This window comes from Tauraco erythrolophus, chromosome 1 (genome assembly GCF_009769465.1).
Source record: "Tauraco erythrolophus isolate bTauEry1 chromosome 1, bTauEry1.pri, whole genome shotgun sequence".
In the NCBI taxonomy this organism is placed as follows: domain Eukaryota; kingdom Metazoa; phylum Chordata; class Aves; order Musophagiformes; family Musophagidae; genus Tauraco; species Tauraco erythrolophus.
In genome coordinates this window covers 50833478-50853051 of record NC_141465.1, presented here as the reverse complement: position 1 = coordinate 50853051, position 19574 = coordinate 50833478, and the positions used below count along the sequence as shown (strand labels likewise).

Genomic DNA, 19574 nt, shown 5'->3' with positions numbered 1-19574 from the left:
GTACAACAGATATTCATGCAAAAAACCAAAGGGTTTTATCACATTCACAGTCTTCAGGTTTTGCAAAGCACAGCGTAGAACCAGACACTAAGTCTCCTTATTTGCTCCATCTGCAGCATTTTTGTCTTGTAGGTTTTTTTCTGTGCTGAGCATGGCAGGCGAGGGAAATTATAGCGAGTCGAATCAAGTGTAATGCCACTACAGACTGCTGAGACAGAGAGAACTTGTGCATCATGGAAAGCTTGGTATCTTCTGTCTGGAAGACATGAGATCCTCATACTCTTTTCAACATTACATGCCTAGATAGATGAATTAAGATGTATTTATCTGGTCCTATGTGTTTCATTGCATGTGCAGCATGGGTGCTTATACTGCAGAAGTACACCATCCTAACTTTGAAAGGTTGGTGATTTTGAAACTCTCACGGGACTTCCCGTGCAAAATCTGGGGGACATTCTTGTGTTTGCAGATATTTACACCAATGAGTGGATACTCCAGTCTTCTGAAAATCACTTTGTGCTCTTGCTTAATAATTTTTCAGCCCTACCGATAAACTATATAAGTATTTCTTATAACCTTCTAGTGACTCTCCCAGAAGACAATCACCTTTCTTGAAAGTTTTGTAAGTTCTTGCCCCATCCTTTACCCCAAGAAGCAGCGACAAATTATGCAGCTATTCAACTGCCATTTCCTGATTAGACCATAATGTCAACTAATTTTTCATCAGACAGATCGCTCCTTGGATATTTGTGCGTGCGCGTGTGCGTGTGTCTGTGTGTCTATGATGAAAAAGCAGAGGAGACCTAAAATATTTTAGGTGTTATTCTCCCTACATTAGCTTTACCCTGTATTTCCCACATAGGCCACTGAATTTCTTTTGTCTACCTAGTAATTGCCAGTTTCCCCCAGGCTTTCATATGCTGGCATGTCCTGCCATGCCTAGGCTTCAGCTTTTCTGAATTTATTATTTTATCTTAGTTCTCTCTCTGAGCATCTTACGTTTGGGTATCATGCTTCTCATTCCAGGTAGTCTCACCAATACTTCTAGCAATGATTTCCCTAGCAAAACTGATGAGGATTAGTTGTTTCTTGATTTATCTTCTACCTTCAAATGTATTGCTCCATATAGCTTTTTAAAATTACTTTTCAACCTTTTCCTACCATGCAGGAGCTTAGTTTCTCTTTCTACCCAGTTTGCAAATCTCTTTTTTGGCTTTTCAGCCTAGTCAACGTGTTTTTCATGTAGCATTTGTTTTCAACTTAACCTTTCTACCTAGCAGTAGGCAAATTTCTTATCGCAGAAAGCGATCGGTCTTATCGCAGACCCTATAAAACTGGATTCCTATCAGAAATAATAGAACTTTATTATAGATTTTTTAAAAAATGCTCACATTTTTTTTACTAATGCCTATAGAAAGATATAATATTGGATTTAGATTCTTGTTTTCAGGTTTACATCTTAGGCACCTGTTTAACCTAAACATGCTGTGTTATAGTTAGAAGGTACAGGGACTTGGTAGGAACATTTCTTCTGGTCATTATCAAAACTCAGAAGTTAAATAGCCAGTGTAGCTTTTAAATTCATGGGGCGGCTGTTCAGCAACCGGCTGCATCTCTTCGCTGTGGAAAGCTCCGTCTGGAGAAGATAAACCCCAGGAAGACTGTTCCATGTTAAGCCAGGTCTCTGCCTGACACAGGACGCTCTCTGCGACAGCAATACGTCCTTGATACATCCTCCTGGGCTCCAGGACTGTGCAGCTCAAGGAATTTCTAAGCCAGAGGTGGTATTTTTGCAATGAGTAGCCTTTACTATTTATGGATAGAGCAGTCAGTTCAATGTGATGATTTATGAATTATTAAAGCACCTTTCTTAAACTTGCTATGAGTTGTTCCTACTAGCTCCTCAGCATTTGTGGGACTAGGAACACATATGGCCACAGAAGCTGCCAGGAGTGCACGTCAGGAGTGAAAAGGGTGTTGCAAGTGGAGGAAGATCTTGTGCGAGGTTAATCACAGAATAGAAATAACCAAAGCTATGTATTAGATGAAAGCAAACAGGATGACTAACGGTTTGCAGATCGTGATGCATATTCACAGGATTTAGTTGGTATTTGCCATAAACAAAGTAATACTGATTTCAATGCCTGTGCCTGCAAGGAGAGCAGGGTTGAAAGAGAAAGGAGAGCCAGTTATGCTAGATTCTTTCCTGATGTGAGGCATTTCTCTTTGTACAATTGCATGAACAAGAGCAGGAAAATATTTAGCATATTTAAGGACTTAACATAAGCCAACTTCATCCTGCCATGTCAGATTTCCCAGATGGCGGCTGGGAGTCCTTAGTTCGTGCAAGCAAGGAAGCAAAAACAATGGAGGAAAGCAAGATTATTTGCTTCCATAATTAAAAAATCCAAATACTATCACGAAGCACTGAGTCAGTGCTTCTGTTCCAAATCTCCACCTTTCATGTCAACTTCAGATCTTACATGAAAGCAATTGATTAGCTAGCTACTGCAGTTCTTTTTTAAAATGTTTTTGAGCACTGCCATTTTGTTCCTTATTTTGGAGATGTCCTAGATTTGTCTGTCATGAACTTCAGTGCAGTCAGTTCTGTGTTTTTTGCTAATGGGTTGGTCTTTTACTATTCTGCCCTTATTGATACCTGTGCTGGATGTTCATGCCACGGAGATAAAAACTATACTTTTTCATAGGGACCAAATAGGTGTGTGAGGAAAGAGTAATAAAAAGTCCAGAGTGGGTAGCTTTTTGCAGGCACAGAAAATATCTTGCTGCCTACCTGTAAATAAGTTTTTTTTCAAGTTTGCACAAAAGATGTTTTTCCCTAAATACATGACAGCTCTTTTAAGATGCTCTGGTGCTGTACGCTGCTGTTCTTCTATTACTTCTAGATACTGGGTATGCTTGTTTGTGTTGTCTGTCTCTTATTTGCTCTTTGATCTTTGTTCACTTTCCCTTGTGGCTTATCTTGTGTTATTTTCTTGTAAAAATAATCTATTTGAATTTTGCTTTTTGACGTGTGAAGACTGATGATTTTGTCACACTTCTTTGTTCTGTTACTGCTTTCCCTTTGTTTGGTGAGTTATCTTGAGGGTATTTGCGTAGCTGGGGTTGAATAATTGGCTTATATCACGCCATCAATTTTTTTTCATCAGATTCTGTGTTTGAACCTAACAGCTGTTATTTGCTGAATATTTTTCGAACACCACGTGAGGCTAATAGATGGTTTTATTGTATGTGGCATCCCAGACAGTGTTCTCAGAGTCTCACTTTTTTCCTGTCACTGCTATGCGTTCCTTGCTGCCTAACGTTTCTCTCATGAGTCTGTCAAATATTTACCTCCTTCAGCTATGAAACAAGAACCGAGTTCTCCTGCAGTGAGGTCTTATTCATCAGAGGGGAGATAGAAAGGTATTTGGGGCGGTATACCACACCTTATTTCTTGTGTGAGCTGTGGGCTGCCTTAGCCCAAGGCAGATGCCTGCACTCCCAAAGCAGGGGGTACAGGGGTGCCCCAGGGGTAATCGGCATGCCATGGTGGGATGTGACCTATCTTTTCCCACAAGCCTTCCCCTTTTGCCTTCCATATCAAAGCGAAGATGTCTTAGGAATTGGTACTAAATTCACGTGAGTCTGGGGATCTCTTCAAAGCTTCAAAGCAAAAAGGCTTAGACTTTTTACATGTTTAAAGCATTACAACGTAGAAAAAGCTATTTGACCTGGACAGTTATTAATTTCTATTCTGTTCCTCTAACTACAAACAGAATTGTAGGATGGCAGGGAACAGGACCAGAAGAGCCCTTGAGAGCCAGCTGGCAGAGCTGGCATCAGGTACTATGCTGAGATACTTACAGTTGCTGAAAATATTAATCAGTGCTCTTAAACAGTTTCTTCTGCAATGTGCCAAATATATCAGGAGTGAGTTTAAGAGACTTGTGAGGGACTGTTCCTCAGGGAGACTGTGAGCTGAATTCTATCTCTTTGTGGATGTGCTGATGCGCAGCTGAGTATTTCTGATTTACACTCTGTAATTCTCCTTGACTTGTGAGTACTCCTGAAACAAAGGTCAGTAAAAAAGTCTCTGAACAGTTATTTACCATTCTGGACAGGAATAGCGATAGGTTCTTTCTATCCTAAGGCTCTTTGGTTCCCTGGCCTTCTGCAGCAGCACAGGTTACAGTTGCCAATATGCCGCTGAAATACAGCTACACAAGTTCGGATTTTGCAACTTGTGCCAACCTCCTACTGAGCTGTCTGTTTTCTGAGTCTGTGCTCTCATCCTTTCCTAGCACTGAGAACTGCCCTTCACCCTATAGCCCCTTTCAGAGGTTACTCCTAATTTTGACTTCTGTCTGGACTGAGGAAAACAATTTTTCAACACATAGACGAGGAGCCAGGATTAACCCAGTACTTATTTTGACAGTGAAATAAAAGCCATAAGTGCATGCTGCAGTCTAAAAACAACCTGCCTGAGCAATTAGCTCAGTAATCAGACATTTAAAAAACAGTGGCAGAAGAGCAGAGCTACGGATTAAGATGCACGATGATTTTCTTTCTTTAATAGAAAAGCATGCAGAATTTTAATTATGATCAGGAGATTTTATGTTTGCTGCAAGCACTCGTGTGGGTTGCTAACGTGACAGCTGTGGTTTGACAAGAAAGGACCACACACGGCAAGACTTGAAAACTGGCAGATAGGAATACAGTGACTATTTCATTTTGGGCCCTGCAAGAGAACACACGTCTGAAATGAATATGTGACAAGTGGGGAGTATTGGATTTCTGTGTGAGGAGTTGACAAGTCAGACAAACAGCAGCCATATATTATCTGTGACGGCGAAAAGATCACATCATTTATAACCTTTGAAGCAACAGGAAGACTGAACGCAACATCATCTTATAATGATCTAAGAGAGAACTGTCTCTTTTTTTTTTCCTCCCTGGTTATATATAGCTGTTACAGAGGGCCCTGCTGAGCGGAAAATGGAGCATATGATCAAGGGCAGTCCAGTGAGTCAATTTACTGACTAATACTGTAGATTATCATGTCAAATATATAGCACCAGCAGTATGAACAATAATGAAGCCTAGTTTATTTCTTTCCTGTAAATTGAAAGGAAGATGTGATTGGAATTATCACACCTTGGATACATGAGCCAGATTCTCTTAATCATCCAAAACAAATTGCCCTATTCTTTATATTGACGTTTATTTTAGGAGCCATTCCAAGACTGGCAAGCTGAAACCATCTATTTGAATGTGTCAAACACATTTAAAATATCCTCTAGACAGCTGTCCCCTCAGGTGATGGTTCAATGGTCTCATGCTTTGAAATACCTGCTCCCCTCAGACCCAAGGAAGGGATAACTCAGCCTTTCATTCTGTGGGGAGAAATCATTCAGCGCAGCATCATGCAGAGACACTGCAAATGAGCTCCAGGATCATCAGTAAACCATCCAGCCATGAAGCCGACATGGCAAGAGACTCGTAGAAACCCCAGACAGCCATCAAAAGGAACCTTTTCTTGCCTGGTCTTCTGTCTTCCCATGCTTTAGAGTGTCAGTGAGCAAGCATGAGGAGGGGGATATTGCCAATGTTGTGGGTTGTGGGTGGTGAGTCTTCTTCCATTACTTTTGTTTTCTTTCCAAATTACAGGGAGAACATACCTGTGTGTTTTGTTGGTTTGTTTATGGCGTTGATCAGTAAGGTGATACTCTCTGTAATACCAAATCGAACACCACCTGAGAAGTTACAGTCAGCAATATGGTAAAATTTCCACTCCATACAGAAGGGATTAATTTTAGTTTAGCCGTGCAATGCCAGGGTTCTTGTGTTTTATTGGTGTCCAAGCTCCAGGTGAAAGTCTGATCACCTTTTGGGCTGTCAAAATTCTAGCATGAGCAAAAACTTAGGGAAATAGCATTTGAATTGCAAGTCAATGCCACTCCTTCAGGGATAAAAAGAGTACATAATCAATGTTATTGATTTTTAAACTCTCTTCTCTAAGAAGAGAGCTGAGAATAATTGGAGAGACATTTATTAACTGTTTGCTAAATATAAGTCACAAAGCCCAAATATTGCTCATCTGTTAAGTATAATTTCCTGAAGGTGGTGTGTAAACTAATGTAGAAATTAGCACACTGTTATAAATTTAGCACATATAAGGAAAAGCAGATGGTACTGCTGTGATTGGACATGTCATTGGAGTATTCCAGAGCATGCCAAATCTTTAATCTATATCTATTTGCATATACTATCATGTTACTCAGTATTCAGTACTATGCACAATCAACAACTATTTTTGTTGAGCTTTAAACTTAGAATAAATCTCGTAGAACAAATAATCTCATTTGCTGGTTTTAAGCACTAATTGTGTTCATTTTCCAAAGCCCCCAAATGGTTCATGTTGCACGTTCTGGGCAGTCAGAACAAAGGCACAGACTGCTACATGGGCCAACACACTCAGCAATCTTCAACTTTACATGCCAGGAGCAGGGTATGCTGTGTTTTGTGAAGAGTAGCGCAAACGAGAAGCAATACATTTCAAAATGCTTCGTGGTACTGGAAACTCTTTGAACAATTAGGAGCTCTGTGGATATCCAAATATGGAAGGTTTTAATTTAAAAATTCAACTTTTTCCTGCTTATTCTTAAAAGGTAGAATAAGACCTCTCAGTTCAGAGGTGGACTTGGCAAGGTGGAGCTCTACTTTTATGATTTGTCTTTGGAGGAAGAGAATTTAGCCACAAAGAGCAGAAAGGGGCAAAAACAGATAGGGGTTGAGGAAGGAATTGAATTTTGCAATCAGAAGGTGGAGGTCACATATTTGGAAATCAGTGAAGATGAAAGCATCAAAGAGGAGGTAGGAAAGCAGAATCTGGAATTAGTGAGGCAAAACGTGTTGTAGAAAAAAGCAGAAAAGGAGTCAAGAAAAAAAGATACAGGTGCAAAAGGAAGGAAACAGGGAAATAAAAGGACCAAGAGTGGCTATTGAATGCCATTTCCTTAACCAAATTGCCTGTTTCACAATAGTGGGTTTAAGATCCCATTCATATTTCCAGCACAGAGGACAAATTGAGTTAATGCCCACTCATTATAAATGCACAGTGTGTGTGATATCTTATTGTGCAGTATTTAGGCTGCCCTCAAACCCATCATCTTTTCCAATTCTAGTAGAGTGCTCTTGCCTGATACTCATGAGGCTGCTGGATGTCCAGTGAAGTAGAAAACCATGCTGCTGGGTCTCCCTTTGTTTCAGAGACCTCCTGCACTGCCTCATTGTCTGGTTTATTGATATATTTTCTCAATGCGATCCTTCCCCAGCTGTTAACCTCTCAAAAAAGTAGGACCTGAAGATCGTAGGCCCTTAAAGTGAGTCCTGACCTCTTCAGTATATCCAAGAATAGGCTTCTCCAGAGCTCCAGCACTGCAAACAGCAAACACTTACTCCAGGACACTTAAAAGATTAAACATGCAACATGCACATTTCAGGAAGGCTGCTGGCATAGAAACCCTTTGTTTTTGTGTTATTCTTGTGCTCTCTCCTTTAGATGAATTAATTGGACATTTCTTCTCCCATTTTCCTTGATATTCTTGAGCAAAACTTGAGTTCAGATGAGCATCTGAGATCCTCTCCCAAGAATACTTGTTCCATTGCTATAGCCACGCTTCCACGTTTCATCTGCCTGTACCTCTCAGTGACTTTTCTTATATACTATTAAATCTATTGTTTCAGTTTATCCATTAATCAGTTTTGCCAAGTAATAAAGGTCCATCACCAGGCAATCTGTTGCTTAGTTACTGGCCTGGGCAGATGGTCTCCTGGAGAGTTGCCAGCACCCCGCCACAGAGCCTGCTCATGGGCAGAGAGGGTTGGGAAGGTTTAATGACCCTTGCCCATGTGTTCTCTATCCCTGCTGCTCAGAACTTCATTCCCATCAGAAGGGGAAAAGCTAGCATAAAAGTTAGCATTTTGAGAAGTTATTCAAAATGGAGTTTGCAGTTTGATAAATGCTCTGGACAAAGCCCCTAACCTTAAGCTGGAATACAAAAATTCTGAATAGGTAGACTTCCCACTAACAAATGCCTTTAGGGATGTCGTGGTTTAGGCCGATCCGGCAATTAAACTCCACACAGCCGCTCTCTCACTCCTTCCCCAGTGAAGTGGAGAGGAGAAAAATATAATAGAAGGACTGAGGGTTGAGACAAGAACAGAGAGGGAGCACCCACCAACCATGGTCCCAGGCAAAACAGACTCGGCTTTCTCAAAGCAAAGCAATTTATTAACAGTTACTTAAAAGGACAAAGGGAAACAAAACCAGTTTCTTGAGAGGATAAAAAGAAGCAAAGCCAGATCTTAAAAACAACACCTTCCACCCCCTTTCCTTTTCTTCCCGGCTCTACCCCTTCCCCCAGCGGCACAGGGGGACAGGGAATGGGGGAGTGCAGGTCAGTTCATCCCATGTTGTTCCTTTTCTTAAAGGAAGAGGAGTCCTTACACTCTCTTCCCTTGCTCCAGTGGATCCGCTACTCACGTGGAAAGTCCACAAACTTCTCCAGCGTGAGTCCTACCCACAGGATGCAATCCTTCCCCATCGGATTTCCCCAGTGTGGGCTTTACCACAGTCTCAGATTCTTAGGGAGTTGTTGCCACTCGCTCCAGCGTGGGTCGTCCCACGGACTCTAGATGCCTCTCTACCTTGTTGTGCGTCCCATACTCCATGACCATCCTCAGGCTCAGGCATCTCTTCTCCAACATGAACTTCGCCATGGGCTGCGAGTTAGTCTCTGCTCCACCGAGTCCATCCTAGCTGCAAGGGGGCCGCTTGCCGTCTCGCCACCAGTTGCAGGGGAAACTCAGCTCCGGCACACCTCCTCCCTCTCCGTCTTCACTGAGTCAGTGTCTGTGTGGCCATTTCTCTCAGATCTCAGTCCTCTCTGGTGAACTCAGCCCAGCGGGCACCCCGGGAGCAGGGTGCTCTCCGAGTTCCCCAGGCAGCTCCGGCGCCGCCATCCTCAGCGGGTGGCGTCGTCCCAGCGAGGGCAGCCTCCCGGCCAGGAGCCAGGGAGTGGGGACAGTGCCCTCCTCCCTTCTCTCCTCACTCCCGGCAAAGCACCTTTCTGGTTCCTTTGTCCCAACTTAAAAAGGGCAATTCACAGAGGTGCGGGTTGGCTCAACCCCGAGGGGGATGGGAGTCCGATCTGGTGGCCAGAACCAGGTCTGACCCAGTTCCAAAACCAGGGAAGTCCCAGGCAGCAAACCCCCTCTCCTGCCACCAGAACCCCTTTACATCAAACCATCACAAAGGAATAATAAAAGCACTACATAACTAAATTAAGTAGATGACCACATATATATGTATGTACACATATTTGCATGTATGGGTGCATACAGACTGTGTATGTATATTTATGTGCGTGTGTGTAGTAGGGTAAAAGAAAAACTATCAATCCTATTTTAAATGAAATCTTATTTCATTTCTGTTGTATGCATACTTCCAATGACCTTGTAGGATTTGTGGATTTATTACTTACCAGATGAGAAAAAAATATCGCAACAATTCCGTGTAAAGATTGTACTGTCAAGTTGCTGTAACATTGAGTTCCATTGATTTTTACCTCATGATGGATATTTACTTTGCTGTGAATAAATAATGTCAGAGTTTTATAGAGTAACTCTCATAGAAGCAAATCAAAATGAAAATACAGAAGTCTATTTATGTAGTAAATTTCTAATACATTCAAACAGTCGAGATGTTTCCAAGATGCAACAATTTGATTTTAGAAACAAGTTTGAAGTGCAGATAGCTGGCAAATACTTTGTTTAACCCGATCATGCTTCAGAGCTATGTAAAAACAGTTAGAGGAACCCAGATTGAGATCTTGGCTAACAACAAGAACTAAATGATATGCAAAGCTAGAAAGGATAATTTATGTAATAGAAGATAAGAAAAGAAAACCAATCCAAAACATTATTTATTGGAAGTCTGGTATTAAGAACTGGTAATTGGAAAAGGAAGGCATTTATTTATCAGTTGGCTTGTCTCCTCAGGAAAGAAAAAAAACACCACACAAAACTTATAAAATTTGCATGTGAACACTTTAAGATTAGTCAGATATTCTTGACTATTTTTAGCTACAGAATTTAAATATTAATATAATTTGTAATATTTAATTCATTTTGTGCAGTATTTGCATAAATTAAATTCACAAAGTCTGTCTGAGAAAGCTCTGGTAATCTCCCTCTGCGTTTGTTGGAGTTTGTTCTGGGTGTTTATTGTAGCAAATGGCTTGAAGGAGAGAATCCACTAACAGAGAGGAAAAAAGCATCTTCCTTCCCCTTCCCTTCTCCCTTCCCCTTCCCCTTCCCCTTCCATTTCCCTTCCCCTTCCCCTTCCCCACTCTGAGGGGGAGACAGTCAGTACAGCCAGTGTCCAGCAAGGGGCATGGATGCCACAGGTCCCAAAGTTTCATGCCCAGGCAGTGAGAAGTACGTCCACTATCCCTGGCCTGCCGTGGGCTGGGCTGCAGATGAGTCCTGAAACTGATGGAGCTGAGGGAATCAAAACACGAGCCTAAAAAATTCCCCAGCAATACTTCTAGAGGGTAATCTGCATGAATCAAATAATGAGTGCTGTTTATGGGTCCTATAAGAACATATACATTTTTTTCTTTGTTTTTTTCTTTTTTTTTTGTTAATGTTGACAGTTTAACAAATGGAATACTCTGAATTGCCACGATCAGGGCACAGAGATGCTCTAATAAAGTGATCTAGGATGAGTACACCTGAGACAGAGACCAGTGAGAGATTTCCCAAAGGTGCAATAAAAACAATCTTTCCCAAAATATTTAAATCTGCTTGGAGAAAATCACACCACATGCTGTGGTTGCAGGTTCCCCAAGGCTGTCACAGAGCCGAGACAGCATCTGCCCTTGCCCCAGGGTGGGATTTGCCGGGCAGCGTTGGCCTTCAGCAGGTTTCAGGGCAGGAGAAAGCTGAAGCCTGAGGCTGGGGCTTGAATGCTGCAAATCGGAAGCAGGGCAGAGAGTCTGTTCGTGCCCCATCTCACCTCTCTGGGGGCAGATACTTGCAGAGAGCAAGAGAAAGTGGGAAAGGTGAATTTTAGGTACATTCCCGTCGATGTTTTAAGTTTTTAAGGTTCTAAAATTTTAGCAAATATAGTCTTGCTTTTCATTATTTTGCTCTGATGTACCCGGTAACCGCTATCCCACGTTCTAGCTGAAATAGTCATATATTTAAGCACTAGCTTTGCAGTTTGCTTAGCCTTGCATACAGACAGCATAAGCAGAAATTAGTTACTCTGTATCCAACAGATTTCTGGTCAGAGCAGATTATCCTTCAAATCTAGGTCATTAACTTGTATTCGTCTGATGTAAAACAGACTAATGAGCCATTCCCACTGATAAACTGGTCAATGTCTACTTTTATTAGAGAGAGACTGGCAGAAGAGTTATCCAAGAGCAGTCAAGTCTCCAGACTTCACTGTCCTGAGAGGATTTAATGTCCAGCAGATGATGTCTATAGGACACTCACAGATCACTGGGTCTGGATATTTTAAGCCATTACCTTCATTTAAAACAAAGGGAAATCGAGAAACAGTGTCAAGAATAGATCAGTTGTTATTTAGGAGCTATAATTCCATCATAACATTTATGATTCTGTGCAAAACAGCAGTTCATCTGGTTCTCCCTCCCTCCCCTAAAATAAAAGTCTTAATTATATTACGTAAAAAACGTGACATTGAGTAAGGAATTTACATTGACTGCATTTGCAAAATTGAAAGAAATTTCTGCTAAAGAAAAAGGAAACTTTTTTTTTGGTAGCAAACTGATCACCCTTACTGACTATATAATCTTTATTATTAAAGTAATCCTTAAAAAATTTAGATTCTACTTAAAGATATTTCAAGCCAGGAAAATATTTTTGCTCCATAACATGTTTAAATTATGTTACTCTTTCAGTTGGATAATGTTCAATTCCTACTCGAAGAGGGCAAAGCCACATTAACTACCATTTCATTATTGTGTTAACAACAGTTCACTTGCTGTTCTTACGGAATGAGTAAGTAAATCACTCATGCTTCAGAGATTCTTCTGCTGTTTATTGGAGATAGGAGTTAATATCAAACACAGCTTTCTAAAACAAACCTAAATTTGTCCATTGGAAACTCGTACTGAAGAATATAATGACCAATTTCTCCTCCATTAATTAAAATGTCAGTGCTATTTATAGTACAAAGTCTGTTTTACTTTGATTTTATAAGGCATGAGTGTCCAAATGAGAGAAAAAACAAACCTCAGTGAGCAGGAAAATCGGTGTTAAGAGAGGTAGAAAAAGGATGCATACTACTATTGCTCATAGAATGATGGGTCCTGATGGAGCAGCATCACGGGGTAGGATCGGTCAGAGACTGCTTATGTTTTTCTTGAAACACCTTAATGAATATTTAGAAAAAAACAATACTTAGGCCAAATTCTGGGACATGTTTGATCTATACTTTGGGCAGGATCGAGTTTAGAAACTGAATTTTACATCACCTTCTGCTCCTCTGAAACCTGGATTAAGGAGGATTGGCATAGGTGAGCTGAGATCCAGGGTTCTTCAGGGTGGAACTAATCAGAGAGGTCTGCATTTATCACCAAATGCAACCAGAGCTTGCTCCAACTTCACTTTTTCCTCTTGTCTAGGAAACTGGGATGCATGAGTTTGCTATGTAAGAGTCGTCTCTTTCTGCATCAACAGGATTTAGCCTCAAGGCAGAACTATGTGAAGAGAAAAATATTACACTAAAAGTACTAAAAACTAGTGGAAATGTGGAACATTTCAACACTAGCTCCACTGCCTGTCATATTATAAAGAGGTGGTAGATCTGAATTCCCATAGGACATGTCATTTTAGATGAGAAGGAATGGTCTCTGTTCCAGGATCCTTTCTCCAATGATCTGGCATGAATATTGAGATAAATTGTATTTAAAAGCTCCAAGACAAGCCTAGGAGGACTTTTCTGTCTTCTGAAAGTAATCAACTAAAGATGAACTTCTGCACGATGTTGCACTTTCAGTAGCTGCACATAGACCTATGAATCTGTGCCGTTCTGCTATTTTCATCCTCTGAAACGTTCTCATACAATGATTTACACTGGTAAATGGAAGACATCTTCCTTTTAAAAAATAAGTCCTTCCTTTCTCCCTTATAGTGTCATTGTGCTTTATTCTACTTTCTGCCTTGAGAAAAAATATCACAAAAAATCCCATAATCTGCTCCCTTTCCTTCTATTTATTAACTTTCACCATTATTTTATGACCTCTGTGGTATCCTATCCCAAACATAGCTTTTCTAAGCTGAAGAGTTCTTACCTATGTCCCTTTATACTTTACCTAATTCCGCTTTAATGAGTTGGGGTGACCAGAAATGTCCCTCATGTTCGAAAACTGATCACATTGTGAGTGGATAAAGTGGCAGAATGACATCTTTTGTTTCATTTGCCCGTTGCCTGACTGTTGCTTAGCAGAGAACTAATGTTATCAGAATCATCTATGATATGGGAATTCCCCAAACTCCCACCCGGGAAGGAACCAATTTTGAGCTCCTTTTGAGCAGTCTATGTAATAGACAGGGTCATCTTTTGGAATGTGCTATACCTTGCCCTTATCAGTCCTGTATTTTACTTAGTGCCATTTTGATACTGAGTCGCTCAGCATTTAGAAATCCTTCTGGAAAGCCTGGTTTAGATTTGTCTTCTTTGAATAGCCTGTTCCACCTGCTTACCTTCCCTTGGGAGCCCTTGTCCCAGCTCATATATAAATCTCTTCCTTGTTAATGATTCTCACACAGATTCTTGGAGATCCCCTCCAGCGAATCCCTGAGTTATTAAATCGATCTTGAACTCCTAAATTCCGATACTGCCTTTTAAACAGTCAATCTATGAAAGGATCTTCCCTCTCGTCTCCTGACAATTTAGTTTTGTAAGAGCCTTCTGTGGTGAACCAAAGAAGATTTGAAAGTCCAAGCATGCTTCTCGGCTGAACTACCTTCATCCACATACTCAGTGATTCCTCAGAACTGAAATCATGTGAGCACAACTGTCTTTGCAAAAACATACCATGAATTATGTAAAGTACTGAAAGATGGCAGGTATCTCAAAATCATAAAGATGATTTAGGAATGAAGTCTCCAAAAGTGTTTTGGTGCCTAATTCCTATTGATTTTATTTTGCATTCAAGTCTGAATTTATTGTGGTTTTCTAACTTTGTGCTTACGAATGCCAAAAGGAAAATTTCCTTCATATTCTCTACCCTATACCTAAAATTAATCTCCTATGTCCTTGAAATTTAATTAAACCAGATAGTCTTTTAAATCGTTTGCCCACCATATGTTGGAAAAAGAGTAGCAAAATTAAATGAATAAATCACATCAGAGAGCAAATTAAGTACACTGAAGCAGGCCTCTCTCTTTTTTCCCTCGTTGTTAAAACTGAGTCAATGCTGACAACAAGCATTTAAAAGTGGTCAGGACAAAGCACTTCAGAATGCATTGTACAGAAAACTGCATGCAAGGCAGTGAATAGATTAGATTTTCTAAAGTGTTTTTCCCATTCCTGATTGCTTCGGTGTGAAGTTGTTGGTATGAATTACATTCTAGACCTGATGGAGTAGAAATAAAAGCTTTACAAAGATGCAAGATGAAGAAAGAAAACCATGTCAGAAGTATAATCCCCTTGATTTATGTGTTGCCTAATGTAAAGCTAAGTCAAGAGAATCTAATTTCATTACTTTGTAAAGTACAGAAAATGGTTAAATTCATAAAGGGAAATTAAAAACTGAGAGAAAAAAGAATGTATTTCTTGTTTAATGAAAATTGTTTATAGCCAACACCTAAGCCTGTTCAGTATGACACCATAAGATAATACACATAAACCTATGTTGTCGAAAAAGCATCTGTAGAAAACATTTGCCCAAATCTCAGGAAATGTTATTAGTTTTCAAAGGATAATTCTTCTAAAATATTCACAAGTGTGAACTTCTGAGAGGAAACCAGCAAAAGAACACTTTCATCTTGCTATTTATTTATTTTCTGTTTCTCATCCTAGGATTTTGGTTTTAAAATCTGTAAAAACATAAATAACCTGGGATTTAAGCAAGTAAGATCATGTCTGGTTTAACACGAATGCAAGTTTTATGTGTAATCTGATTAAAATAGCGACAAAAGTGTTTGCAAAGTCATTTGCACTACTTCATCAGTAACTAAGTTGATGAACAGCACAGATTGAAGACTGTCATTGAGTAAGTCTCCATTGTAGGGTACGTCAGACGGTGTGAAGTAAATACGACCTTGAGAAAAAAGAGTGTTTCTACAACCACTGTGTACCCTAGGTAGGTTGCTCGGTAGTCCACCAAGCCTCCAGGTTAAAGGAAGGTGCTTGAGGTCAGTTCTTCATCTCACATATTGAAACGAAAAAAAAAGGTTCTTTTTATCAGAGGATCTAAATTTGGTTTTCTCTCTCCATGACTGTTCCCCAAAATCCTTTACATGTAACAGAATGTTGGAAGATCATCTGAAATATCAAATTGTAGCATTGCATAAGATTATGGTGTTTTGCAGACAGTTTGTTAACTACATCCGTACTGCTAAAGTAAATCATATCGGGGATTTTATTGTTCCTGATGCCAGCTATCACCACAGGGCTCATGACCTCAGTGCATAACATTAGTCCTCAGTGGAGCAGGTTCATCTTGGAAAAAGTTTGTTGACATGGTCCACTCCAGAGTGAGCCAACCCACAAGCAGTGTGGATAATGAGGTTCCAGAACTTGGGCTGACCCTCAGCTCCCTTCGGCAGCAGAGATGAAGTCTTTCCATCCCTGCTGTGTCATTTTGGGCGGAACAGGTTTAAGGGTTCGGGGGGTCAATAGGATGCACAATTGACTGCAGTCTCATGGGAAAAATATCCTCCTAGCACAGACATGTGGGTCTCAATCTCTGTAGGGTTTTGTTGTTAATTTTCAACACTATTGGCCAATTTCATCAGAGAAGGCAGAGACCTCACCACCCCTCGAGGTCTTTCAGGTGATGTCTGGTCAGATGACAGAGCTCTGATGGAGTCAAGCCTTGTCTATGAGACTGCAGATCCTTGCAGCACTCAGAGGGCAGGCAGGTGACAAACTGCAAAGCCCCTTTAGCTCCTGGGGGATTTTACTGCTGAAAATGACATGGTGGTTAGGGAGCTGTGGCACCTCCAGGGCTCAAGGTGGGGCTGAAAGGACTGTGTCTTTGCTTGCTTGCAGAAGCACTTAGATGATTGCAACAGCCACAGCTTAGGTGAGTGGTGCAAATAAGAGTGTCAGATCAAACATAGGAACAAATGGCAGGGAGGAAACACAGTGCCATTTTCTTAATTAATCATTTAGTCTTTGAAAAAAATAATTTCTGATACAGTTTTTAAAAAAGCAATATAAACACACACTTTTTTTGCAACCAGCAAACAGTTCCATGTTGGGAGAACAAGTAACAAACCGATCCAGAGATTTACTGGGGAGAAGGAGATTCAAATCTACTCAAGCAGAGGAAGAAACTGAGCACGTGCTCCTCACATCCTAGGTGAATGCTGTGTCTCTTGTATCCAGGGTATATTAGCATCTACTGCAGTCCTAAATAAAAAACTAGCATGGAGGCTAGGCAGGCTTCCCTCTAGGTTCTATGAGAAAGAAGTGGCACAGCCGACTGTCTTTGGGGAGAAAAAGCAGGGCTCTAAATCCCATTGGGAAACCAGTGGCTCCTTACAGCTAAAGGTCGGGTCCTGAAGACCTGAAAGAATACGATTTAAACATCCCTGTCCCTAATCTCGGAAGGCTTCCCACTCAAGTTACAACCGTGTAAGCTCAAAAGCAGGGTTGTGACATTGAAGATGAATTACTAAGCCCTGCATGACAAAGCTGTGACCCAGCAGGGCACAGTGGAAGTCAAGAGTCTTCAAGTCCTTTGTCAAGCTCAGTACATTTTCTTTCCTCCCATAGATCCCTCACGACTAAAAGAAATTAAATTTTTTAAAAATGAATGAAGTGCATATGGCAACACAGATGCTGAAAATCTGTTACCGTTTTTAATCACCTCTTGTGTCCTGAGTATGTATTTTATCCTTCAAACTCAGTAAAAGGGAAAGCCTTGAGAGGAAGGCAGCTCCCTGTATTATTGGGGTACTTTGTGGTGTTATGAAGTCATGCAAGAGAAGCCTTGTCTATAAGACTATCCAGAACTTAGGTCTCAGCGGGTTCATCTTTAAAATACTTTACATATTTATAACCACTACGACAAGAAAAATTTCAGAGTTTTCACAGAGGGACTGGAAACTGTAAATAAATAAAATCAAAAAAGGAGAGGATCGTGCTCCTTTTTCTTAATGAAGGTGAGCTTTTGAAATGAAAGGGATATAAACCCTGGATAAGTGCTCCACCCGCCTTGCAATACCACAATTTTCCACCTGCCCATGGGTACACTGTAGAAGAGTCCTCAGGCTGAAGTGACAGGGGCTCCAAAGTACTGTTTACTCCCTATCCTGCTTCCATAAACACTCAATGTCATAAGCAGTCAGACTATTTGTCATTTGGTAGCCTTGGATCACACTACCTGTTATTCACATTTGCATGTCAGCTCCAAGGTAAGGAGAGCAAGTCTGGTGATACATTCCATTCCAATGCTGGAGCTGGGGAGAGAGACAGATGCAATTATTGAAAGAGGTGCTTCTGTGAAGGAGCAGTGATTTCCATCCTGAATAGGTGTAAATTATCCTCTCTCTCCATCCCCAAGTTCAGCAAATGTACTTCTTATTCAGTTTCTTGCTGCTGTAATGTTTTTTCTTGCAGTCTCTGATTCCCTCTTAAGATCAGAAGATTGTGATTTAGTAAAAGATATGAGGGAGTATTCCCTGTGAGGGAGCGGGCTCCTTGTGAGCCCAAGAAGTGGTCATTTTAAGTCAACAATGAAGTATTTGTCAGTCAAGGAGAAGGTCTTTAACTAGGGCAAGCTGCTGGACCTACAGTTCGTTGCTTGCTGGAATGAAAAAAGAATGGAGCTGCTTGTTTGTTGCTTTCGAATTCTTTATGGAGGGCTGCCAGTAACTGTTAGCTTGTGTATTATTGTGCTATCAGACAGGAGAAATGTCAGGGAGAATTTACCAGCACAGTCACAAACCTTTCATCACACGGTGATAAAGTTCAGTGGTAGTTACTCATCTCTCCAAAAACAAATATTACCCACTCAGACAGGAGAGAGAATGGATTTCTGCAACATGGTGTTATATTAGCTCACGCTATTGCACCTAACTCCTGGTTACCACTAAATCCTAGTGCCCAGTGTACTTTGAAGTATTGATTGTCAAAGTCCTTCTGTGAGCAAGGAGGGACCGTGACGTATCCTTGTTTTGTAGATCGGAGATGGAGGTGCAAGATTACGGTTAGATCGAGCCATGGATACACATTGCCATGAGCTTGGGCCTCTGCATCTCTGCGTCATTCAATTCAGCCTGGCTGGAGTAGACTTCCTGCTACCAACATGACTATGTTTCCTCCCCTCAGCAAGCTGAAGGAGAGTGACGAGAAACCTGTGAAATCAGATCTGTTCGCTGTGGGGCTGGGATAGTGCCTGCTGCTCAGGGCAATTGATTTAGTCATAGTTAGAGAAGTTAAAGCTCTGATTCACAGACATTGGCAGCTACCTGACTTCCATGTATTTTTATGTGTGTTTTGATTGCTTGCTTGTCTCTGAAACCTGGACTTTGTATCATAGCTTAACCAGCTAATTTGCTTAGGTGCTTTGGAGAGGTGCATCGGAGAGCCGCATCTCAACTACTCAAGTATATGGTGTGCTCAATAGACAGGTGATCGTGTCTCTCATTTGTCTTCTTTATCCCCCAGGAAGATGAAGTTGCTCGTGACAGCCGATTCAATTTCAGTGGCTATGGCATGGGTCACTGTCTCCAAGTCAAAGACGGCACAGCAGTCAAGGCTACTCCACCCAACCCACCTCCGGCTCCACCAAAGGATTCAGATTCCATCAAAAAGAAGTTTGTTGACCGTGCAAAAAGGATCGATACAATATCCCGAGCTGCATTCCCACTCGCCTTCCTCATTTTCAACATCTTTTATTGGATTACATACAAAATTATAAGGCATGAGGACATTCACAAGAAATAGGCAACTCTAGTTTGCCAGGACTTCTCAGCCAAAGTGATCCACATGTAAATAAACAGTGAAATGTCTTTCTGTCATTTGGACTAAGGGTTTCTTCCCCCTCCAAGGACACCGAAGAAAAAAATGAACAAAGAGAAAAAGAAGTTTAGAAGGAAAAGTCATTGCATGAAAAAATATGCTGTGAGACCAGTCAATAAAGGTTCCCCTTATGTACTCTCAGTGTTGTTCTTCCAGATGCAGCATTGATCAGACATCTGTAAATGGGGCCAAATTTTACCCAAGTTTATCATCAAGATATTATCTTTCGAAACAAAAGAGAATCAGAAAACTAACAATTCTTCTAAAACATCTACCA

General features: G+C 40.9%; 1 protein-coding gene across 4 annotated transcripts in view; it reads left to right on the top strand.

The window, feature by feature from the left end:
• Window positions 1-19222, top strand: part of GLRA2 (glycine receptor alpha 2) — a 137952-nt gene extending 118730 nt beyond the window's left edge. For all 4 annotated transcript variants that reach the window (XM_086609299.1, XM_086609293.1, XM_086609286.1 and 1 more), the window contains one exon: window positions 18944-19222. In XM_086609299.1, coding sequence (XP_086465425.1) covers window positions 18944-19222 — 279 coding nt within the window. The remainder of the gene's footprint in view (window positions 1-18943) is intronic.
• Window positions 19223-19574: the final 352 nt, after the last annotated feature.